This window comes from Centropristis striata, chromosome 1 (genome assembly GCF_030273125.1).
Source record: "Centropristis striata isolate RG_2023a ecotype Rhode Island chromosome 1, C.striata_1.0, whole genome shotgun sequence".
NCBI lineage: Eukaryota > Metazoa > Chordata > Actinopteri > Perciformes > Serranidae > Centropristis > Centropristis striata.
This window is the reverse complement of record NC_081517.1, coordinates 39730676-39756618: the sequence shown is the minus strand read 5'-3', so window position 1 is coordinate 39756618 and position 25943 is coordinate 39730676. Positions and strand designations below refer to the sequence as shown.

Sequence of the window (25943 nt, the reverse complement as noted above, 5' to 3'; positions counted from 1 at the left end):
ATGCCATCGTTTGGGCTTTCTGTCTTCATCCTGGGTAAGGCTCTTCTTGTGTGTCTTTTAAAATGCACCTGCTTACACTAACAGACTAAAAAAATGTGTTAAGTTTTGTTAGTATAAATGTTTTACCTCAAATGTTCTGTATGTTTGACTTCAGGGAATTGATAGTAGATGGTAAATGAAGTAGTAAATAAATTATTGCTAATGGATAAAAGCTTGAAGAGAGAGTGTATAAGTAAAAATTCATCAAAATGCAAGCAGCCACACCTTATACAGTACTTACAGCTGGTTCCCTTTAAGGCGTACAGTTAACAGAGCTACTGTGAGTAATACAATATAATCTAATGGCGCAGATCAACAAAGACATTTATCTGCAGTAAAGTTTGTTTTTTTGTCATCAATTCTATGTTGTTCATATGCAAAAATGCAGCATAATGAAAACCAGCAAACATGAGACAAACAGACAGAGAAAAACGTAAACTAAAGTTTGCTGAATCTGAAAAAGTTGTGAATTTACTGTATGTATTTTTTGTGTTCAACTATAAGAGTTGTTTCTTTCCTGCAGGTTTGTTTGTGGCTTCTGTCACAGCACAGACGACACTCACAGTCGCAACGCTTTCCACAGCTTCAGTGCAAACTGACAGTGTCAGTAGTGCTTCCCCCACTATTAGCACACCCGATGGGACCACCAGCTCCAGTATCAGTAGTACCCTCAGCACCAGTATCCCCACTATAAACAGTGCCATGGACACCACCAAGGGCAACAGCACCATGTCATCGTCAACGACAGAGGCTGGTGAGAGCTGTTGACCAACGTATACATTGTCTTACGCATTCTTCATCACTTTTTCTCTGTTTTAAGATTGTTTTTGTCTGCATCTTTGTTTGCCTCTCTGATTCACGTGATGAAGTTAACACAACAATGCCCCAGACGATGCCACCTAAACCCACTGCTCCGCCTAAAGGACCAACTACTATCGAAAGTGAGTTCAGACTGCTAATTTATAAACTATATTCTGCAATTTGGTGTTGTCTTTGATTAGCCTGAGGATCTGACAGTTTTACTTTACTAAACATTTTAATACTGTGAGGATACACTTTATGTACAAATAGCAACAATTCAATTAATCCTAAACAAGTTTGATCACTTTTTAAAGTAAAAATTCTCTGATTCCAGCTTCCTAAATGTGAATAATTTCAGTTTTCTTTACTTCTCTATGACGGAAATTATTTTCAGTTGTTGACAAAACAAGACATTCGAGGATGTTATCTCGGGCTTTGGTAAAGACTCAGACATTTTTCACGATTTATGACAAAAAAAATGAATCGATTAATCGAGAAAATAATTTGCAGATTCATTGACAATGAAAATGATACTTACAGCCCTATAATTACAGTAACTGTACAGTAAAACTCCAGACCTCTGTGTCAGGTTTATATCACTGCATAGACTGAAATAGGTATAAATAAAACAACTCAAATTATATTTATCTTAAGCATAAACCACATTCACCACTGCGCTTTAAGAAGAATTAGCTAATTAAAGACAGAGTTCTCACCACCTGCTGTACGTTTTAGCTTGTTAAATCAAAAAAGTTAAATGATGGAGAATATCTGAGTTTAAATTGGCAATGTCTGATTTCACTTTATCCATCAGCTTTGCTAGGTGATAATGTCCTGGTTGTTTTTTTGCTGCCCCAAAGTGACCAAAAATCTATTAATACAGCTTTAAACCAGCTGAATATATAATTTACAGTGGATTGAAGCCTGGAATCAGCTTTATCTTCTGACTTTATTATGAATAGAAGAATGAATAGAATCATTATCATCCTAACGTCCAATTCAATGACAATGTTTGATTTCCTTTTTTTTTTCTTGCATAAACATTTTTCTTTTCTTTTTTACAGACACCACTCCAGAACCAAAACCTACACTACCTCAACCACAATCAGGAGGTGACATCACTGGTGAGTAACATTTTAATATGCTGCAGTAGCCTAAATGCTATTAAGTGAAATCAAACCACAATGTATTTTTACAGTTATAACTATATTGTAAGTTAAGCTACAAACTAACAATATAGATTTACGTCCATACAATCTTTGCTTGGTGATCCCATTGCACATCCACAATATAAGCAAATAACATTTATAAACATGAATGTGAATGTGTCTTACTTCCTCCAGGTATTATCATCCTCGTTGTCATCATCCTTGTGGCTATTGTGTTTGGGGTCGCCTGCTACTTGGCCCGGAAGAGAACAAGGGTAAGTAAAGTACAAACAAGGAATAGTTCAATATTTCCGAAGAAAAGCTCATTTGATTTCTTCTGAGAGTAAGATAAGAAGATTTATACCACTCTGATCTTTTGTTTTCTAAGTATGAAGCTACAGCCAACTGCCAGTTAGCATAGCTTAAGGCCTATTAATTAATAACACATTAAACCTTGTGTGTTGAATCCACACTGAAGTAAAAAATTACATTTTTCGCTGGTACACACAACATACTTATTCTACTTAAGTATAAAGTAACAATACCACAATTTAGGAATGTTGTTACAAGAAGAAGTCCTGCAGCCGAAATTTTACAATAACTTTCAAGTAAAAGTGGAAAAGTAGCAGCATCAACATACTTAAAGCCAAAAGTAAAAGTGCTCATTATGCAGAATGGTCCATTTCACATTATTTGGATTATTTATTGATTATCACTTTTAAGTTGCATCAGGTATAGGTGGAGCTTATTTCTATTACTTTTTTTCCTCTATTTTTTTATTTTTTACTGTTGGTTAGTTTAATCCATAATAAAGCATCATCATTTATTAGATGATTTATATTTTGTATTGAGAATTATCTTAATTTGCAAAGTAACTCGTAACTAAAGGTATTAAATAAATGTAGTGAAGTAAAAAGTGCAATCTTTACCTCTGAGATGTAGTGAAGTAGAAAGTAGCAGAATACTCAAGTACCTCAACATTTTACTTAAGCACAGTACGTGTAAATTTGAGTAAATGCACTTTGTTACATTCCACCACTGCAAAAGACAATAGTCAGATGGTACAGAAGTCTTGATTTGATGTGTTTGTTCTGCATGCATGTGTGTTTTACAAGTAGGTATTTTAGCTATACTAGCATAGCTATACGTTAACCATCTAAGTTGTGAACTGCAAAAAAAGAAAAGTTGGGTGAACTCAAAATTTCAAGGCAACAAACTTCGATACATTTTTAAGTTGGACAATTAAACTAAATATTTTAAGTTTTGTTTTTGAGTTTGCTCAACTCTGAATTTTTGAACTTATAATTTTACATTGTATTAACTTTTAACCTTTACTTCTGCAATGTGCTGAACTGGCACGATTGTAACGCCACTATGAAATGTCAGCTAATGTTGCGACCACAATTTTGAGTTAGCATTGATACGCTAATGGCTACTCTTGTAGCTGTAACAAGCAGCGCCGCTAACATCAGTTAGCCGGTAGCTTTCGCTAATGACCGAATTTCACCGCTTTCCCGCATTTCACAACAAATAAATAATTGTTAGCAGAACTATTGTCCCTTGTTTTGAACCCCAACTTAAAGATATAAGTAACAACAACTCAGCAACTTGTTTTTGAGCAGACAACTGGCTTCCTTTGTTGCGCTAACTTACATTAAGCTATTGCCCTAAATGTCAATAATTTATATTTCCAAGTTTTACCAACTTACATCACTGTTTTAGGCAAAAAAATACAAGTTGGCTTTTTTGCAGTGTGGTTAATCAATAGGCTGTGGCCTCTTGGTTTAAATTTTTGTCAATGCGTTCGCTTTATACATAGATCGTTTCGCCTCTGTTTCTCTCCTCTTCTCCTGTTTACCTGTATGCACCCAAACGTGACTGATCGACGCTAATGGAATACAAACAGAAATCAAAACGCTTCTGATGCCCAAATATGGTCCAGTTGTCTATAAAAAAAATTCTGCATTCATATACAAATATCTGTTACCAGAGAGTAATTAGCTGATAGTTAACTAATGAGTGATTTTTAGTAGTGTTGGTAGACGGATTTTTCTCACCTTTATGCTACCTATACACCAGAAGACTTTGAAAAGATTTGGAAAAGACTCCTGGAAGACTATCAGCACACACCTGCTCACATCTAAAGACAAGTGTTTAGAGTTTTTAGTCCCCTAGTCTCACACTGAGCTTCTACAAAGACTGTGTATCTTTCAGGGTCACTATTTACAAGACTACAACTAGATTTCCTTTAGCATTTTTTACCTACCAAACAACATAAAGAAGAGAAGACGCCACAAAATGCCACCTCACCAAGCTGAAACAGGGTTTCTGGTTTTCTGACATGAAAAGTTGACTATTTTACAGTAAAAATAGATATATGGAAGAATAAAGGAAAGGACAATTTAGAAAAGAATTCATGATACACATTTATATCCTATTTAATTATAATTTGTTTAATTGAATAATTATATTTATCAGCTCTATCAACTTTCGTTTAGTTTATCATACATTAATCTTCGATTATTTATTACTTATTCATGTATACATTTATTTAAATAAATATATGACATCACTATATTTGTATTTAGGACTGAGCTTACTAACATTATTGTGATGTTCCTTCTTCCTGTGGAAGTTGTTTTACTGGCCGGTCTGGAACCGCTCATCTATTGGTTGTTGATTGTGTTACGTCACTGCGACTTGCAATAATATCAAACACATTTCATATGATCACAGACCTAAAACTAGGAAAAGACTGATATGAAACAGTGCAGATTACTACCTTACACTTAACGGGAGCATGCTGTGACTCCGGTAAGACTCCTAGATTTACGAAAATCTTTCAGTTTTTAGTTTTGGACTGTGAAAATCATTTGGTGTAAGCCCAGCATTAGACAGAGCCAAGCTAGCCGTTTCTCACTGTTTCCGGTCATAAACTAAACTCACCAGTGTTACGGATTAAAAAGCGACCCCTGGTAATCGGCGACTCTTAGCCGAATGTTCCTGTGGTTGTCATGGCAGCCGAGAAAAAAGGGGAATAACGTTAGGTAGCTGCCCTTTTTATTTGTTTGTTTATTTATTTATTAACAAGTCAGAATAGATACTTGGAGTCTGTTTTAGTATTCATGTGTCACATAGATTATCTATGTCGGACTTTTAACCTAGGAGGTAAAATGCTTTTTAACTGCCCAGTTAACAGGGTCACAAGTTAATCCGTAACACCGGCTGTTCGCGGCAACTTCATATTTAGCATATTGAAATGAAAGAGTCGTAAATCGTGTCATTTCCCCAAATAGTTGCACCTTTTCCTCAATTCTGTGGCACTAATATGTTTGTTCTGAATCCCCCTTCATCTGCAGCGCTACTCTGTTGACTTCACCTCCAGACCGGATGAAGCCAACATCCCTCTCAGCACCATGGAGCCTGACCTACCCATTGATGCTGTACCTCAGAATGGTCAGTCCAACACACTCACATCATTGTACATCAACAACACATCTCACATTAATAAACTACAATCACCTTACAAATCCATGCTGATTCTGTAGTTGCAAAAATATTATACATTCTGACCTGTGTACGCTTTTCAGGCCTGCAAACCTTTGAAAGTACAGAAGTTATTACAAAACAGCCAGAAGAACCAGAGGCAAAAGCTGAAGTACAGGAGGAGCAGAAAGGTAAAAACAAACCTCTGACCGGTTTTGCTTTTATAAATGTTTTTTTGTGTCAATAGAACTCAGAAAAACAGGGCAGGTTTCAGTTGTAGGAAATCATGTTGTGAATGTGAAGTATTTTTTGCGCCAGTGGTGAGGCATTTTCCTTCCTCTTTCAAAAGATCAGTTAAACTGAACAGAAGGAAGTAGGGTTGGTGTGTTTTTTACACTCTAAATGAACACCGTGATACTGTGAGATAGTGTCAAAGTCCTGAAGGCAAAGAGAACATTTAAACCTGAAGCGAAAATGTGTTTTGACTCAGCACAGGCATTGATTTTTCAGCCTAATACAGATGTCAAATAAATGAACGTAAAGTAAAAATGTTTTACTATATCTCAAGCAACTTTGTCAAACCACAAGATGTTTATGAATAGACTGTGAGGAAGGAAATCTAAAATTCTGCAGAGCAGCCTGACTCACGCAAGCTTGAAAAACAACTTGTGCAAATAAATTCAGATCAGTTAAAGACTTCCACAGAAATATTTTGAAATGTCTGTGACTAAAAGTGTATGCACAACTGACACGCGACACTTCCTTACTTTGAGAGAAGCTGAAAATGCAGCCTGCAGTACTCATATCTACCACTTGATGGAAATGCAAGCCAAGTTAACAAATTAAAAGCTTGTTCAGTTTGCTATAAGTGCAGCTGACGCCTCATACTTACTACAGTGGCTATTAGGCATGCTTTTAAGATTTTTATGCAAGATTTTTAAACATAATATTGCAAGACAAAATGAGTGAGTGCCATTCGGAAAAAAAAAAATACACTTTAAAGTTGTAAAATAATCCAGATATTGAGTAAAAAGTATTATATTTATGAATTTAAGAAGGTTGACTTCTTCCAATTCCTACAATTTTAATAAGACATAAGGTGCCATAAGGTACATGCTACAAAAATAAGTGACATTTTTTACTGTGTGAGAATTAATGTTCCTGTTTCACACAAAGCTGTCTCTCCAGAGTTAGAAAGGTAAAAGGTACAGATCATGTCTGGGCCTGCCTCTCTGCCCGGGGCCACACTTTGTTTAAAATGGACAGTGCTGATGGCCGCTTTAAAAAGCAACTATCTTTCAAATTGTTCTCTTCCTCTCATGGGAAACAAACTTCATAAGCAATCAGAGCTAATGATTTCTAATCATGTACCTAAAGATAATTGCTGGTGCAGTGCACTCAAACTGTCTTAAAGTGTTTTAATAATTGAAGACATCAACCAGATGCTTTACAAACTGTGTCACTGATAAGCTAATATTCTGCAGCACTGATGGGACATTTCTGGTTGCGAAAATAAACCACAGTCACATCCTCACCCAGCACACACCCTTGACTTCACAGAAACACTCAAACTGTCTGTCCTTATCTCCATGGACCCTAAAATGCTTTTAAAAACCGTAACTGTAGTTTAATTAATAGCTTTTTTGTCACACTGAGAAGTTCTTTTTGCATCCAAAGGGGAAGCTACTTGAATGTTCGTGACTTGTTTCACTGTTGCGATGACGAGAAGCATCTTTAAACCACAAAATGAGATAAGTCTAAAAGACTAACAGGAAAACAACATTGTGCAAATCAATGACTAATATGACTTGCAGCAACACTGGGCAATTGAGTGGAAAATTAGTAGTTAGTACCCAGAAACCTTACAGCTGCACGCATACTGCACAACATATCTGGTCTTTGACATTTTATATCAAAGTTGTTTAGTCAAGTCACGTGACTTGAGTCACAAATTTTATTTTATTTTATTTTTATTTTAGACAAAAAAAATAGCAGCTTGGCTTGGACACCAGTGTTTCGTGACTTGGACTTTAGCCTTTTCACTTAAAAATAATTGATTTCTTCTCCCAAGCCATGCTATATGTTATGAAAGTTTGATCTCAGCACTACTTATTAATGATAAAGTTGAGTCGCACTAGTTTTAACCAATAAATGCAAATTTTTAAAAAGCATTCCTTATTTTGGTTATAAAGTTGATCGCTGTTTTGTTAAAATGGCATTACATTTGGTCAAGCATGCCGTATAACTTGTTTGGGATTCAAAACTCAAAGTTTGGTACTTGACTCTGGACTCTGACCTACACCACCATTGTTTTTTAACCGGAAGATACAAAAGTGACAAACAAGATTACAACACATATCAAGAGTTAGTGATCTATTAACAGGATTGCGTGTCAGTTTGCAGGTAAAAATATTTCACCAACCGTCTGATTTCTCACTTCCTGTGGGTTAAGTGCAAATGTTTCTTCTTCTTCTTCTTTTTCTCCTTTCTATTCCTTTATTTAACCATGCAAACGTCCCATTGAGATTAAAATACATTTTTCAACACGTGTGGCCAAGAAACTGTTACACTAATGCACAGAAAACATACAGGATGTTCATTAAGCTGCACATACAGTTGATGGAATTTTCTAAAGTGTATGTTGTTAATTTTGTAGGTACTTGGTCATATATAAAAGTATTGACAAATAGGAACTTTTACTTGATGATGGTGCTGGTGAAAAGGGCAACGTGGGCATCTGTACCAAAAGAAAGATCCACAACAATCAGTCTGGTAGTTGTTAAGTGATTTTCATGGTGTAACTTTACTGAAAAACTCTCGATAGTCACTGCACCCAGCTGTTGTTCTCCAAGTGTTAATTTGTGAGCTTTAGAGGTGCTGGAGAGCAATTTATTTTTGACTTTACAGAGTCGTGCTAACAGCTTTCCAGTCTTTAAAGGGATAGTTTGGATTTTTTGAAGTGAGGTTGTATGAGGTAATTATCCACAGTCGTACTGTATTACCTACAGTACATGAACGTCCCCAGTTTGGAGACGCAGACAAGAGAACTGGCATGTAAGCTGGGCGATAAACTGCTGTGGACAGGGGCAGCAGCAAAGCGTATATATTTAGCCATTTTATCCATCCATGCTCTCTTCAAAGCCACCAAACTCCTTTGACAAAAAGAGGAATTTTACGTTGCAAATAATGGAAGACCAGCAACTTGTTCTATGAGGTGAAATTACCGTTTTTAATACAGTGACTGTCTGATATGAAGTGAAAGGGATGAAACTATAAAATACAAATTCTGTTGCATTGGCTCACAGTGATTGTACTCTGTACTGGCATGTCATAAATAAAGTATAAATATAAAATATAAAACTGTACAAATAGAATATTTATATTGCACAGAAGTGCAGCAGAAAGTGTTTTGTACATAGACATAAAAAAATATGGAAAATATAGAAAAACGAGTTTACAGGGCAGTATAGTGCAAAAAGTAGGAGGTGGGGGGACGTAAAGTCCAGGGGGTGTTGCTGATTAAGAGTTTAAGAGTCTGATAGCTTGGGGAAGGAAGCTGTTTGGCATTGGCACAACTACTCCACAACAACACCTTATTAATAAAACACTAACTGTTCACGTTACACATGCTACTCAACTCTCTCTGCAGCAGGTCACCCAAAGTTTATTGAAGCATCGACATAATAGTTTAGGCTTATTGATCAGATCAGATTATACTTTCTTTTCTTTTTTCTCCATATCTGACCCAGTGGCTTTGGGCAATATCAGCCACTGAACATCGGTTTGGTTTATCCCTACTTTTTACATATCACATGTCCAGTCTCAGTATAGTAAAGAAGAATACAAAGTTGACAGTCAGGTCGAGAGTCCACCCGTGATAAAGCGTCTAGTCATCCGCCCATAAACCAAACAGACATGATAATTCTCTGAAGACTGGAATGATGCCTGAGGAGCCTCATGGCAGAATTATGTCTCGAACAACGGCCACCTTCCTCTCCCCTTCATCTCCGCTTTCCCTCCACCTAACCCTGGGTCAGATAATGATGGGGCCGCCCTACTTTCCCACAGCCTCCAACAGCTGCATGGCTGTGGCTCATTAGGAACTGGTCAGTAATCAGCCGCCTCATTACCAATGTGGTGGCCCCCTGAAATGCCTTTGCCCGAGAGAAACCCTCCTACCCCTGACTGTCAGAGAGGGCAAAACCACCTCAGGCTATATGAGTAAAAATAGGCTACTGTTATTATATGGGTGCTAAGACACAGTACACAAAATAATCAAATCTGCAATGTCATAGTTCAAATGATGTCTCAACAACGTTACACAATTAATTCATTGCAACAGTCTAAGTTCCTATTTTAAATGTTGGGTTTTCCAATTTTCCAGATGACAGTTTCATTATGACTCAACCTGTGTGTGGTGTTGATTCATCGATAAATTGTTTTCTACAGTATTAATGTCCTTGAAACTACTGAAAAAGTAATGAGGTTGTGGGAGGAGGGTGGGCTGGTTTTCATCATTGTTTGTATAATGCAACCATTATTTTGTTGTGTACACTTTTTTTAAATTTTATTTGTTTATTTAATTTTTGTTTTGTTTACATATATGTATGTATATATATATGTGCATACGTAAGATAGAAGAGTTTTTTTAATTTTTTTATTTAATTGAAATATGTGTGTATATACACTACAGGTCAAAAGAACACCCCAATTTTTCCAGTTTTTTATTGAAATTCAAGCAGTTCAAGTCAAATTAACAGCTTGAAAGGGTACAAAGGTAAGTGGTGAACTGCCAGGTTAACCAAAACTAAAAAACAATGTACATTTCAGAATTATACAAGTAGGCCTTTTTTCAGTGAACAAGAAATGGGTTAACAACTTAACTCTATGGAGTCTTGGGCTATTTTGTCAATTTTTTAATACTTTTCATGTCATTTTGTGTCTTTTTTTGGTCATTTTGTGTCTTTTTTTAGTCCTTCAGTCCAACATAAAATGTGATTTTGAATCTTTTTTTACTTTCAAAACACTATCATGCTCAATAAAGAATTTTAAACGTTGCAAATGTGCATTAATTTCAGAGTACACTGAGACATTAAACTGCATCATTTTCAATTAAATTCTGGAAAAGTTGGTGTGTTCTAAAACTTTTGACCAGTAGTGTATATATATTATTATTATTATTATTTTGTAATTATTATTATTGTTTGTGTGTCTGTTTGTTAATTCACTGTTAAAAATCAATAAAAATTGTTGAAACAAGAAAAAAAAAGAAAAAGTAATGAGGATTGTTTCTGTTGTCCTTCACAGCTGAAGCTGATAAACCTGCCACCGATCCCCCCGCTGAGTCTGCAGCTCCACCGCCGTCTCCAGACATCTCTGAGGACAAACCTAAAGAGGACGCCGCCGAGAAGAGTCCTCCTGCACCTGTGGAGCCGAATGTGGAGGAGAAAACTGATGACGAGGACGCCGCCTCCAACAAGACCTCAGTGGAATCGCTGAAGGAGGCAAATGAGAACAACAGCAACAATGCTGACTTCAGAGGTTTGTATTTAAAAATGTGTCATTCCTGGTACCATCTGAGATGTTAAAGAGGACCTATTGTGCTCTTTTTAAGGTTCATAATTGTATTTTAGGTTTGATCACATGCTTTAATGTTTGTCTATATATCCCTGCATTCATCCTCAGTCTGGAACACTTAATTTAATATTAAAAGTATCCTGTTATTACTGTAGACTTTGATGACTTAACTGTAACTTCACTTAACTGAGTGGCAGGTCCTTTACTATTTTTATATCTGAGTTCCAACTTACTGCAACATGATTCATTTCAACATATTTTCCTCTAATTGGGTGACAAAACTGAAAACTTACAACTATTCTATCATTCACTAAATTCCTGCTATATTGTGCAAACCTTCTTCAGTTTTCTTGGAAATGTGCTTTTGTGTCATGCATGTATGTCCAAACTTAACAAGTTTACAAGACACCAAACATGTATCTGCAGTGGTCACAGATTCCATTACAAAGAATTACAGGTTCTTCTTCAGCTCAGTCTAAAAAAAAATATTGTGCCTTCTCTCCCAAGCAGACAAATAAAATCGTCTGCACAGCTTAAGTTTTTCATAGTCATCCAGCCAAAAGACATCAACTTAAATGGATGTAATTTTACAAAAAAAGTACATCCTTTATGTCATCACAGACGGAACAAAATAACAAACCTTCTTTTCTCAGTTTATCCTCGCTCGCACATCAAACAAAGTCTGTCCTCCTCTGGAGTGGAATTAAACCTGATGGTCTCTAGGGCCAAAGCTAAGGATTCTGGATGTAATTAGTGGCTGTATCCTCTCAATACTAACCCATAAATGATCCCTTCCTGGGGAAACTAATGATTAATTGACTCTTCGTTATGAGGGGACAATACAGCAATTTGCTGTTTGGATAAAAGATGATGATTCACTTCTCTAAACCAGCCACATCTAACCCTTTTGCTTCTCGTTGTGAACAGATCTGAAGAAGAGCAACACCTTCTGGGACGTTCCTCTTGATTGTCCGGTGTGAGACACATCTCTGCTCCTCTGCTGTTCTTTAGGAACTTGGTAAGACACAAAGAGGACAGACAGCTGCTTCACTGCTCAGCTAGCTCAGGTGTTAGTGAAAGGGGAAAACCCTCCGCCCTGAACCGCAGGTCCACAGAGCTTGTGTCCGTCCACTGGGAGTGCTATGTTACAGATTCCTGTCCTGAATTGAGATATTAAAAATAGAGGAGTCATAACCGTTAAGTCTAAAATTATAAAGTGTGCTTGTCTCCAAAATTGTAAATCACATTGACAGTTTGACATCCAGTGGTTTATAAATACCCTCTGGAAGCTGCATCCAAACCTGAGCCTCTCTGCCCGCTCAAACTTTACTTTTTTGATACTTTTTAATAGATTTTCACTTGTTTGGTAACAACAGGTTTGTTGCCAACCTGTATTATCACAAGTTCTACTTATTAGCTTGTAACTATTAACTAAATCAAAAGCTTTGTCATCATTATGACGTGACCAAAGGTGATGACACGTGATGACAGCTGAGCAAACTCAATCTAATAATGAAGACCAAGGGAAAAGTTTTTAAGTGGATCTTTCAGATTTGTTTGTTTTTTTATTTAAATATAGTGTATACAATTCATCTTTGTGCTTATTTAAAGGTCTATGCTAATAAAAGGCAGTTCTCTTTTTTACTTTATTTATGCAAAATAACTTCTTTCAGGCTGTTTTCATGAACGGTGCATTTATTCCCACAAATAAAGTAAAGCACTGAATTTATATATAGCTATCCCATGACATAAATGCAATTTCTACAGTTTGCCACAAAAGTTTGTCAGTTTATGTAGCATACAGGCTGTGTACACAATGCTGGGTGAGAGAGGAGGTGGATGGTTTTGACCCAGGAGACAATTCCCATTGAAAACATTTTTACTCATGTTCTAACTGTGTTTAGTAGCTCAGTGATTTGAGCCTAACCCTGTTATTTTTTCATAACCTTTAACAAGTGATTTTGCTGCCTAACTTTAAGTAGTTCTGCAGCTATTAAAAAACATTATTTTGTAGGATATCAACCGTATAGAAAAAATATATATTTTACTTTTTCTACCAGAATCACACTATAAACCACACTTGGCTTCATTCCTTTCTTCTTCTGGTCCCTCCTGCTCTGTCTTCCACTGATGGATGAGATTCCTCTCACACGAGTACTAACACGGGCCCTCTCAGTCTAATCATCATGTGCTTCAGGATGTAAGGCCCGCATCTGCACCTGCACTCGCTCGCTCTCCCAATCTGCCCAGAAACACTCAGGGCCGAAGCCTGAGGCCCAAGGAATTCACACCGCTCTTAACAGCTGGTGATAAGCTCACATCTGAGAGGCTGACCACTCAGATGCTCCGTGTTAGCCGTCACGGATCATCTCCGCTCTCACAAAAACACCCAAGCATCTCCATCTCAGCTCGGTGCTCGTTCTTGTCTCTGAATACCTGCTCGCATAGAGTGGGTCTTCAAGATAACTAAAAGGATGACACAGCAGATATTTTGACTTGTCATAGTAGGAAAAGCACAGGTGTTAACCCTTTATCAGGCAAATAACTATATTTGGTAACTTCAGGTAATATTTTGAGAAAAAAGTTGCAAATTTACTAGATTAAAGTGGCAAATCTACGCGAAAAAAATTGCAGATTTACAAGAAAAAAGTGGGAAAAAAGCAACTTTTTTCTCCCAGATTCACCACTTTAAATCTCATAAATCTAAGTATTTTTTTCTTGTAGATTTGTCACTTTAATCTTGTCAACTTTTTTCTCAAAATATTATTTTTGTATGTTTTTTTTTTTTTACACATTCTGGCTGTATGTAATATCCTCCAATATTCTCTAGGGTTGATATTTGGAATTTGCAAGTATTTCAATGAGTGCCCTATTAAGGGTTAAAGTGGTGAATCTGGGAGAAAAAAGTAGTTTTTTTCCATTTTTTTCTCGTAAATCTGCGACCTTTTTTTTCTTGTAGATTTGCCACTTTAATCTAGTAAATTTGCAACTTTTTTCTCGAAATATTACCTGAAGTTACCAAATATAGTTCTTTGCCTGATAAAGGGTTAATAGTAATACTGAAACTGAAGCAGCTAAACGGAATTCAGCCACCATTATTTTTTCACTACTGTGTTAATGTAAAAATGTCCTATGTGAAATCTGTTTATGTGGTGAATTTTTTCCAGCTACAGTTTTTACATTTTATTTTGTGTTTTTTGCAATAAAAAAATAAGAATTGACTTTTAGCTAGTAACAGTATACGGTATAATTCAACATTTAAATAGACTTTCATCCCTTTTTTGTATTGGTCCATTTTATGTAGATTTATTTTTGGTATCTCCAATCATCTGAGCTTTAACATGTTTTGCTGGCAATGTATTTCAAAATTAAAACAAGTATTCTTATTTTAATAAATACCGAAGTGTGTAAAAACCTTTTACCAAACAGAAGGAAATGAACTCATGTTTAAGCTCTACCAAACACCTTCCTTTATCTTCCATGCAAGATAGAAATTTAGTGATTTAAACTTTCATTCATTCATTCATTACCATTAACCGCTTATCCACAATCGGGTCGCGGGGGCTGTCATTGGGCAAGAGGCGGGGTACACCCTGGACAGGTCGCAGGGCTAACACATAGAGACAGACAATCACACTCTCATTCACACCTACGGGCAATTTAGGCCCCGTTCACACGAGGACGCTCGCGGGTGAAAACGACAAAATATTTTATCGGAAGTGCCTTTCGTTTAGACGGTGATGGCATTTTGGGGGCTTAAAGACGCAAAAATCTGAAACCACCCTCCAAAGTGGAAAAGTTAAATACGCTCCGCCGTAGCGTGTCCGTCTACACTGCCAAAACGCAAAACTCTGCTCAGATCTGCTCACGTCACGTACGTGTTTACGTCACATACATGCTCCAGTACAGGGAAATAAACAAATGTGGGATTATTTCCATGCATCGGACCTTCAAGGTGCTCTGGCAGCTCTAATAAACTTACAGGAGTCTTTCCACCAAATGTACAGGATATGTACAGATAGTATTAGTGAACAGAGAAGGATCTGTAATTACCTCCATCACATTTTGGATGCAGCAATTCGTCGGAGGCGAGCCAGACGGCTGTGAACGAGACCTGGGAGATCTAGTGATGGTGGAGAACTTTGTGGAAGGAGTAGCTGATGAAAATGTGTGGCGTGAAAACTTCTGCATGCCCAAAGATGCTCTTATCGCTTTAAGTGATGCCGCCTGGCATTCATACAACCGAATTTCACACACTTTTGCGTCACCGTATGCACGCAGATTTCCTCCCGAAAACGCTCGTCTAAACGAGGAATAAAAAGTGAAGACGCGACGCCACTTTTGCGTCTTCTGTTCAGACCGTCCTTGTGTGAACGGGGCCTTAGAGTCACCAATTAAACCTAAGTGCATGTTTTTGGACTGTGGGAGGAAGCCAGAGAACCCGGTGAGAACCCACGCTGACACAGGGAGAACATGCAAACTCCACACAGAAGAGCCGCAGGCGGGAGGCGAACCCTCTAGCTGTGAGGCGAGAGCGCTAACCACTACACCACCGTGTAGCCCTGATTTAAACTTCTTCTTTTTTATTTTAAAACTTCTTCTGACTTTAATCTATGAACATAATCTATGCAGCTACTTTATTTATTAATGAAATTGGGGGGAAACACATTACTACTGTATGAAAACACAAGTTATACTTAGCCTTGCAATCGTTACCATGAGCACATACTTTGAGATGGCAGCTAGGTGTATTTCTGTCTGATGGATAGATATTTTAAGCTGGTCCAAAGCTGCATATTTGGTTGTGTAGCATACTTTTACTTCATTCAAAGTGTAAACTGTGAACTAAACTATGACATACAATAATATAGAGATTGTATGTCTCAAAACAACTATCACAAAACACCAAGGTCATGGAAAGAAATAAGTAATAAGTACCTTTTGTCCCTGTGATTTGTGGCCTCTGGTAATACCTGTACCTGACAGCATGTAACGTAATAGTTGTGCAAAACTTGCTGGTAAGCTGTCAAACATGCTACTGATATGGATTCAGTTTTTCAGTTGCTAGTAAGACTAAGTATGGATCATGTGTAAACATCCACTGTATTCTAAGATGTAAAGATGACAAACTTCTGTGAAAACATCCTTCGATTTCATCCTTTTTTTCTTTAAACCTTCATCTAAGTAAATTTTCTGATAACGCTTTATATTAAGGTCCTTGTAATAACCATTAAATAACAAGTAATAAGGCCCTTGTAAGTCCTTACAAGATGCTTATTAACATTATTGTGTGTTTATAAGCTTATATAAGTGTTAATAATGGCATTACAAACACCCATGACCCACCCATTATGTCTTTGCCATGCCTTTATTAATCTTATTTTGTTTGCTTATTGATATTAGAATATACTTTATTGCTCATCTATTATAAGTTAACTATAAGTTAACTATGCTTTTTGCAACTACCGGATCTAAAGCGAGAACAATGCCTTATTACTTGTTAATTAATGGTTATTAAGGACCTTATTATAAAGCGTTACCAATTTTCTTTGTGTATTTTTTTTCTGGAAGTTTATTAGATTATTTGTTGTCCAAAAAGCTGAATTTTATTGTCTATGGTCTGGAGGTGTTACTTAAACTCAAAGACAAGTGAATCATGTCCCTTGCAGACTGTGAGAAACTATGAGAAAATGTGCGGCTCTCAGTTTAAGTCTGCCTTCCAAAATAACACAGTGAAGACGTGTTGTAAAACAGTGAGTAATGCAATTTGCAAAAGAGAAGAGAAAAGGAAAAAGTGAACTCTTCGCTCATTCCCACCTGGTCTGGGAAGTGATGAACAGGCTGGAAACTGAAGTTGAAAGGCTACTCACCATTCTGCCGTTGTGGATAATGGATATGAGCCGACAGCTCATAAACTAAACCAGCATAATTAGACCTGGGACTTCACTGTGTTATTTTCCAGTCAGAGTTCAGCTTTTATGTTTGATGGCTAATGTTGGAGGAAACTGTCTGTACCGCCTGGGATGAATATTTCACAGCGAAAGGAGGCAAAAGAGAGTGACACTTGACTGTGTGAGACAATGAAGGTTAGTAGTTTGCTGGAAAAGGAGCTGGTTCAGAGACGGGTCATGCAGCCGAGGAGGGTTAAGGATCTGAAGCTGTGGATTTTAGTTTGTTACTCATGAGCCTTTGTGTTTGGCTGCAGGGTCATAAATGAGGCCTCATACTGTCTGCCTTTTCATCGCTCAGGATAAGATTGAGGAGGTTAAAATCTGAATTGACTCATTTGACTTTTTAGCTTTTTAACCTCCTTTTCCTGCTTCCCAGTTAGAGAAAAATAAATAATTTCCTTGGCTGATATTGCCGGTGTAAACACAGATTTATGTTGTGCATGATGACAATAGTGCATGTGATGAATGCAGGATCTTTATCTCAGTAATAACAGTGAGGGGAAGCTTCCTGCTCGTGAGGTTTGATGTGGTTCAGACTGGCAGGTTTGGCTATTACACCTGGGCAGCTTTACAGGAGGGAGGGGACTGTCGGAAAACGCAGACTGAAGAAAACAGCTGGAGGAGGCTGGTTCTTCCCCGTTCCTCTCCTGACTTCCTACATCAAGTTTTGGGCCGAGAAATTGGAAACTTGCAACTGCAAAGTCGTGAGGATAGCTATTAGACTCGCATCATTAAAGGGCTGTGTCTGGGGGAAATGCTGTACAGGCAGTTTTAGAGCGATTACTGTGTGTCAGCACTTTTTTCATGTGAAGATTTTGTTCTTTAACGTAAAGTAGGCTTCATTAAATGCACAGTGCTTAGTGTAAATGTCACATTATTTCAGGGTTGATAGCACCTGGGTAGCATAATGTCAGGGCTAAATTCAAATTAGTACAATGAGTCAGTGTCATCTTGCATTAGGAGAAAGGGAATGGCAACAGAACAGTGGACACAATATTCAAAAAAGACCTGATATGTTATATCTCAAAGGAATGTTGGGTAGTTTTATAATCACTACTTTCGTAAATAAAAAGATCACCACGTAGACTTTTGGTTCATTCCCGTCAGTGTTTTGGGATATACAGTGACACTCAGACACACCCTCATCACACAACAGGAGTCATTCATAAAAAGATGCTTTTGGTTTGTTTTGGTTTCAAATTTTAAAGATGTGTAAGATGATATACAGGGCTCTATAGGAGCTCTATTGTATATTGTATGGGGTTTTTTTAAGTCAGAATCAGATTTTTTTTTTTTTTTTTCATTGTCAAGTAGGTAGTTTTCACATACAAGGAATTTACTCATTCTACTTCTAGTTATACAAGTTGCAGTATAAAAAAGCATAAAGAAAACTATACATTATATTTTTTTTTAAAGAGGATTATTGTGTGCTAGCTTCTACTGAAAGGTGTATTATATGTATGGAAGTAATAGCTGAAGTTGAAGTTGAAAAATACTTTCTTGCTGAGAATTAGAGGAGGGGATCAAATCTGCTTTCATATTGTACAGGAAGTATGAAGCTGAAGCCAGCAGCATGTTAGCTTAGCATAAAGATTGGCAGTGGACAAGTTTTATAGTGGGGAGCTTTCTTTATTCAGAACAATGTTGCTTATTTGGTCATGAACATTCAATATAGTGAAGAAAAACTTTGTATTTGTAATCAACTTTTTTAAGGGGTTTAAAGGAAATTAGTTGTAGTTTTAGTTTAATCCCTGAAAATATTTGGCAGAGACCACAGACTGTATAAAATAAGTGGTGATGTCAGCCAGTGAGGAATTTGGGAGGTTATACAGGTTATTAATCTGGCAGGGGCCATGAATTTACAAATTGAACGTTATGCTGTATTGAAGAAGACTTGAAACTAAAAAATGAAGACTGTAAACTTGTTAGACAAATGTTTACTGAGGTAATAAATCAAGTCAGAAGTATGGTAATTTTCTCATACGCTTCTTTTTGTAACCAGAGAAGTCGCCCCCTGCTGCACATTAGAAAGAATGCAGGTTTAAACTACCTCCACATTGGCACATTTCTCAGGCCCAGAGGTTGCTGGTAGTGCAACTTGCACATCCTGTAGCAAAGGTCAAGTTGAACACAGGGTTCAGGTTCACTTGTTAAAGCTCCAATGTATACGTCTAAAATATTTACAAGTCATTCCACGCATACAAGTGACCGTTATTAGACAAAATATAAAGATAATAAACCTGTCAGTGGTGCTTGGCCTTTTGACTTCTGAGGATGTTGTTCTCTTTAACAGCCTCTTAACATATTAGAAACTGTGCATTGAACAAAATAGAGAAAGAAGATAAGCTGTTTTTAAAAAATGTAGGTGAATTTGTTTTGAAACTGGGCCCCTGTGAGATTAAGATGTGCTTGAGGCTCAGACAATGACAAATGAGGTCATAGTGATCATGTTTAAACTGATGTCATTTCACATGAAAACCAGCTTCATGGCTTCCTTTGTGGCTCAATGCGTACTGCATGTTCACCTCACCGGGCTAGCTTCCTGTCTCACGTCTCTTTATCAGAACCAAACGGTGTGTCCTCTTCCTGCCTCGCTTCCTTGACCTGCAAAGGCTTCTGGGTTGAAGTCCTTTCCCAAAGGTCATAGGTCAGACAATCCTAATTAAAGGGTACACTGTGACTTGCAGGAGAATGATGTTGCCTCAATGTCAGAGTCAACTGGCTCGCATTCTTTGCCTGTCATGGAGCAAGTCTCGGCAGAATTGGATGTGCAGCGGCTGCTGTCATGTGCAGCGCAAACAAGGATATATTTCAACAAAGCCGCCGCACAGGACAGAACCTGAAAAATATGAAAACAATATTTGTGAGAAACAGAGGGAAGACATGAAAAATTGCTTACTGGTTGGCCTAAATGTCACCCTAAAGTAGTTTTCCTTTTCCACCATTCACCTAGTTTTTTTTTTTTTGTTTTTTTTTCAATGCCACTCAGGTGTTCAAAGACCAAGTGGTCACTTACAATCCTACTTTCCCTGACTCACATCCTTTTATTTTAAGAGATGTCAAATTATGCCCAGCCTTGACCTTCCCTATTTACACTATAGACATGTAACAACTAGAGTGTTACATTTTCCAGATTCTTCCTTTGTACTCCGGTCCATCCTTTGGCTGCTGGCCCGCAAAACATTTATAGGGCTTAATTTAGTAGTGCATGTTTCACTTCTTTACACCCTGCTGCCTGTCTTTCACAGAAGTAAAAGGAGGAAGGTTGGGGGAGCTGCACAGTGAAAACAATTTGTAGAGAATACAGGAATAGAGTCGGCGCTCATAGTGGGTTAGTTGTGAACAATCACACCCTTGACATTTTGTGATTTATTGAGCGTGTTCTACTCTGCCTCGTTACTAATGCTTTGTTGTTTTTTTGGAACTCACTTTCTGTAAAAAAGGAAACAGCTGTCTTGTTTATGTCCAAGTAATGACAAGTTACTGTAGTTTGGAAATTTGTCACGATTAGTGTTGGACAAGCCTTTGAAGCCTTGTCTATTTTGTTGATTCCCTGATGACATGCAGGATTAGATCAATGTTAGCGTTATGGATGGGACAGCAGTATTTTGGGCTAAATGCCAGCATGCTCAAAAGGACAATGTGAAGGACAATCAGGTCACAAAAGTTGCTGAAATTCACCCTCAAGTACGACAGTGTATTAGGGCCAAGTATGAAAAAAAAATAATAATACGGACCCAGGGAAGGGGGGTAATATTTCGAGAAAAAGTCGCAAATTTATGAGATTAAAACTGGCAAATCTACGAGAACAAATGTTGCAGATTTACGGGATTAAAAGTGGCAAATCTGCAAGAAAATTTTATTACCCCCCTTCCCCGGGTCCCTGTTTTTTTTTTTCATACTTGGCCCTAATACTACGTAATAGTCTAGGGACCTTGAATAGCTGTACTAAATTTGCAATCCGACAAATAGTTATCAAAAAACTTTAGTCTGGAAGTTTTGGACCAACTGGCCTTAGAACCAGGCCGCTAGCATTACCACAAAGCTTAAGTTTTCTCTTAAAGATAAACACAGCATGAAGGTGCAGCCATTTTCATGTCCACGTGCCGAGATCCCAATGCAGCTGACTCTTTCAGTGACCTGCGGCTCCAAACCCCATGAGGTCTACAGTTGTAGGGACAGTTTCCTCTCCTGCTGTCCTCTCCGGGCCGCTGTAGACATTCCTGGCCTGGCTTTGTGCAGTTGGCAGAGCTGCTGTGATCAGGAGCTCCTGCTGACAGACGCACATTCATTCACCTGCTGGTATCGCCTCCGGCATCGACTCCACATTCCTCAGGCGGTGTCAAACTGTCAAAGTCACACCGAGGCTTTATTACATCTCTGTCTCTCATCATTCACACACAGTTTAAAGTGAACTCTCACATGATGCTGAATTGAAGTTCCCAAAAATGTTAAAACTTTAGTTTCCCTCTGTTTGATGCCTGATGAGTAGCTTCCACATGGACATTACACCATCAGGCATGAATCAGAACAGGTAGTTAGGGCTAATATAAAGCTGATTTTGATGGGGAAGATAGTTATTCATCATATGGTTATTTGAAGTTGAAATTCATCAGTACACCAGAGTTGACAACAGTCGGAAAACCAAGATCAGCACCTCCAAGAAAACCTTTAGCAGTTCTCACCAAGTTAGCTATTGTCGGCTAATTTCAGTTGATTTTGCACATACAAACCCCAAAGCAACATGTCCACAGAAGTTTAAGAGGTCAAAACCTTTTTTTCTTTTTATTCTTTCTCTGTTTCATACTCTATCTGCAGTTTTCACTTACTGTGGATCTGCAGAGTAGCCCCCTTGGAGTTGATGGTTGGCATTTGTGAGGTTTTTCAGATTGACTTCAGGAGGCTTTCACTTGATATTTACAACTGGGAACTCGCAAATTCTGACTTCCCAGTTCAGATGCATTGCACCATTGGTTGCGGAACTGACCAGTAACATGCTGACCAAACGGCAACATTCAGGCACGAGTCAGTTAGGCACTGTACCATTTACTCCACGTTAGCATTTTGTTTGCAAGACTTACTTAATGAATGAAGACTTGTTGAAGGGGGAAAAGCTCTCCTAGCTTGCTTGCTAGGCTTGGTCACTAACAGCACAGTAAGTTAACACCGTTTATTTAAAAGATGTATTATATTGAATTGACTCCTTTGTTATAACTGTCCACACACCATTCCTCTTCTGGGGAGCAGTGAATTTTAAACAAAAGTGGATGGTACAACACATGTAAAGCTATGACAACCTTGTCCATTTTGGCCTCTCCAGCACTTCCTCTACTTAAAGGTTTAGTATGGCTTTCTAACTGCCAGTGGCACAAATTCATGTGTCAAATTTCACCTAAGTGGAACGCCGTGCACAGAATAGTGCCCATTTACTTTGTCCATACAAAGTAAATTTACTGATTGCGACAATTGCACTAGAATTTGTTGATTTTGCTGTTTTAAATGCTGGTGTGACTGACCCTAAACCCTGAACTTAGCCCAAATTGAAATGTAAAACTGACCATAGTATAACCCTGATTCCAAACCTGAACCCAGTTCCCATTTCAGTCACACCATATCAAACAATATCTGTTTATATACTGTATATTTGATGCTTTTGTGAGTACCATCTTAGGCACAGACAGAATATGTTCACTTGTAGCTGAATTATTCAGTGTAATTCATATTTCTTCATTACTTCAACACATTCAAGTTTCCTTCCTTAATTCAAAGGAATTCTTTGAACTAATATCCGTAATTTATAGCTGAGCCATAAATCTGTTGACACCTTGTTTTGCTGCCAACAACATCCCTTATTCTGTTATTCTGTGGCAGAAAACTTAACCTCTGAGTAATCAATCCATCAGACCTGATGCATTTTACCGCTCCAGTTGTTCAAACTTCTGTTTTCATGCACGCCCATTGTCGTGTCAACAGCCCCAATAAAAACATTCATCACTTCACAAAAAACATACAAGTTCATCTGAGTGACACATGATGTGACGTTCATTTGCTTCAGAAACCAAATTAAGTGAAACACAAAACAAACTAACTTTCTTAACCTTAACAAACGGTTTCCACAAAGTGTTATTGTTTTACCTGAATGGTGTTTGTGTGTGAATGAAAAGGATGAACACCCTTGCATGGGATTCAGTTGAGCATTTTCTTCCACACTGCTAAATCCCCCTTGGAATGCCCGATCTTTCAGCAGCCAGTTTTCACTATAGCGGCTAACTGGTCTCCACAGATCTCTATCTATCCCCATGGCTCAACTCGGCATAGCTGTATAGACTAAGATCAATGTGAAGTCTTACCTGCAACCTGAGCCTCAGTGGTCACATTACTGCTCTAAAACTAAACTCCTTTATATTGGGTGCAGTTTAGATTAACTCGGGTCAAATTTGGGAGAACAAAATACCACTTTGGAAATGTATGATTGGGTTTGAATGACTTTTGAAGAATCAGTTTGCCCCTAACCCTCCTCTTATTTTGCGGGTCAAATTGACCCATTTCAAAGTTTGAAAACCTTTTAAATATAGTTTAAAGTATTTTTCCATGAAAATAAAAAAAAATAAAATAAAACAATGCCATGTAAAACCATTGTATTTTATATGTGGGTCTTTCAAATGTACATAAAAAAACCTTGCATGCATTTTTTTATGAAAAAGAGTGAATTATCCTCATTGAAACATGGTCATTGAGAGGTTAAGAACACCATTGCATTAAATATTGATTAAAATGGTTAGTAATGGAGTTATTGATCAAAAATAAAAAAAGTTTATTTGAATTTTTTAGTTTCTGACAATTTTTCATAATTAAACATACCCTGGGTTTTTGCTGTTCCTGAAAAAACTAACACAACAGGAGAGTTAAAGGGACAGTTCACCCCAAAATCAAATATACATATTTTCCCCCTAACTGTTGTTCTATTTATTTTTATTATTATCTGCATTGTTTAGGTGTGAGTTGCGAGTTTTGAAGTCATTGAGATGTTTGCCTAAATACTAAAAACGAATAGAAATGGCTAATTGTGTGTTTATTTTGAAAGTATGAGGATAAATCCAACCCTATTTAACCCTACCTGTCCTGCTGTCACATAACACTCAGGGACTACACAGTTTTTTTTGCCGCCGCTTAATGGCTAAGCATAAATCACATCAATAGATGTGAAAAAGGATTATGTCAGCTATCCTTTCCCTCAAACAGATGTTTCTCCATAGAGGTCAAAGGTCATGGCAAAGGCCACATAAACTTGGCCAAAGCAGAAGTTACAAGTGGAAAAAGCAGGTGATTGCAGGACATGTGACTGTGGGACAGGATTCATTGTTTTCATTGTTCTGTGTCATTTTCTCTCTTTCAGAATGAAGAAGTGACCGGAGTCTAAAAGGACACATCTGTTTAAACTGTGTGAGCTCTATTTGGCTGTTGCCTCCTCTTTGGATTTTTTTTTGTAACAAAGCAGCTTTTATAAAGTTAAATGTCAGCTGAGCTCAGCTTTTTAAGATTTTTACTGATAACGGAGTCACAATTTATAGATCTATAGACCAATTGTCATTATTTTTGTGACTAAAATAACACTTTATTCCCCCACGTTCAGCCTTTATGAACAGTAAATAAATGGTTTCTAATATACTATGATGTTATTATAAGCAGACATGTAGGTGTTTATTTATTAATATTATGTAATGTATATTAATATATTTGTCAACAACTGTTGTTACTAATAGAGTAAAATACAGGTGTAACTAGACCAGACCTAGGCCAAATCTTGCAATGTTAGTAAAGGTTACAAATAATTTGTATATCTGCCCCTGAAAAATAGAAAAACAAACCAAAAACATAATCTCTTTGGTGGAGGTTATCATATCAAATACTTCTTAATTGCTTACAAATACTATACAATAATAAACACAAAATAGCTCCTTATAGCTGCATACAGCTACATCATAGTGTGTTTGAACCATCTTCTTCTTCTTATAAATACTACATAGGGGGACATGAACTAAGTACTTTGCAATACGGTACAAAGGTTTTTAGTTTTTTTTAACTTATTAGTGATCTTATTAATGGCCAGTGAATAATGTAAATAAATAAATGTTTTTAAAATGCAAAATGTTTGTAAATACAAGCCTTGGCATTGTTTATCCACTGCCTACTCCCAAATCAAAGATGGCCTTAATTGTGGACTTTTTCCTGTTTTTTGTTAATATTTTTGGAATGCATGTGTAGGATTTAATAAAAATAAGAATAATATATAAATAAAGAAGATAAAATAGGGTTTAAAAATTTGAATCAGTGTTTTTGTATCAATTTAGGATGCAAATTTATGTTATTTGTGTAGACGCTGCATTGTGCTTTTCCATGCTGTTAGTAGTATCAAAGTTTCCGTTAAATGCTGAAAAAAAATTGCTATAATGTGAAAAAAAATTGCTATGATGTGAATGTCCTTTGAATGTATTAAAAAAAGTATTTTAACTTTTTCCCTAATGTTTTTTTTTTGGAATTTTCTACCATCAGAAGGTTTTCATAGTGACTTTAATCAGCCATGGCCTCAGGAATACTTAGCATCCAAATATTTAACTAATCATATCAATGATAGGGTAAGAACTTTGCTTTTGCTTTGCTTTTTTACTTGATATTTTATATTATTTTATGTCATTTTGCTTTAAAACTAAACATCCTGTAACACCATGTGTGTAACTTTCACTTCATCCTTAAAACTTTATGTACAAGATTCTGAAACAGTCAAATAAACAGTACATGTTTGCACCCACTGAAATAGTGACATAACTTTTCTTGCGCTAACTTTGACCTGAGAAAATAATTATTCTGCCAATCAGCATTTGTTCAGTCCACCAAACTTCACCTCTGCTGCTCCCCTGCTGACTCTAACCAACTGTTCTTT

The 25943-nt window shown here is 37.1% G+C and overlaps 1 protein-coding gene across 1 annotated transcript; it reads left to right on the top strand.

Moving 5' to 3' along the window:
* si:dkey-27h10.2 (uncharacterized) lies at nt 1–25795 on the top strand. The gene is made up of 10 exons (XM_059333950.1): nt 1–34; nt 563–793; nt 909–980; nt 1905–1964; nt 2184–2263; nt 5348–5444; nt 5579–5665; nt 10782–11015; nt 11979–12069; nt 24399–25795. The coding sequence occupies exons 1-9, from the start codon at nt 1–3 to the stop codon at nt 12029–12031; spliced, it is 948 nt and encodes a 315-aa protein (XP_059189933.1). The 3' UTR covers nt 12032–12069; nt 24399–25795.
* The last annotated feature ends 148 nt before the right edge of the window (nt 25796–25943 follow it).

Excerpts from the sequence above, each read along its gene's own strand:
- si:dkey-27h10.2 (XM_059333950.1), top strand. The coding sequence starts at position 1 with ATGCCATCGTTTGGGCTTTCTGTCTTCATCCTGG. Across the intron at positions 1,965-2,183 it reads ATCAGGAGGTGACATCACTG|GTATTATCATCCTCGTTGTC; the intron begins GTGAGTAACATT and ends TACTTCCTCCAG. Across the intron at positions 5,445-5,578 it reads TGATGCTGTACCTCAGAATG|GCCTGCAAACCTTTGAAAGT; the intron begins GTCAGTCCAACA and ends TACGCTTTTCAG.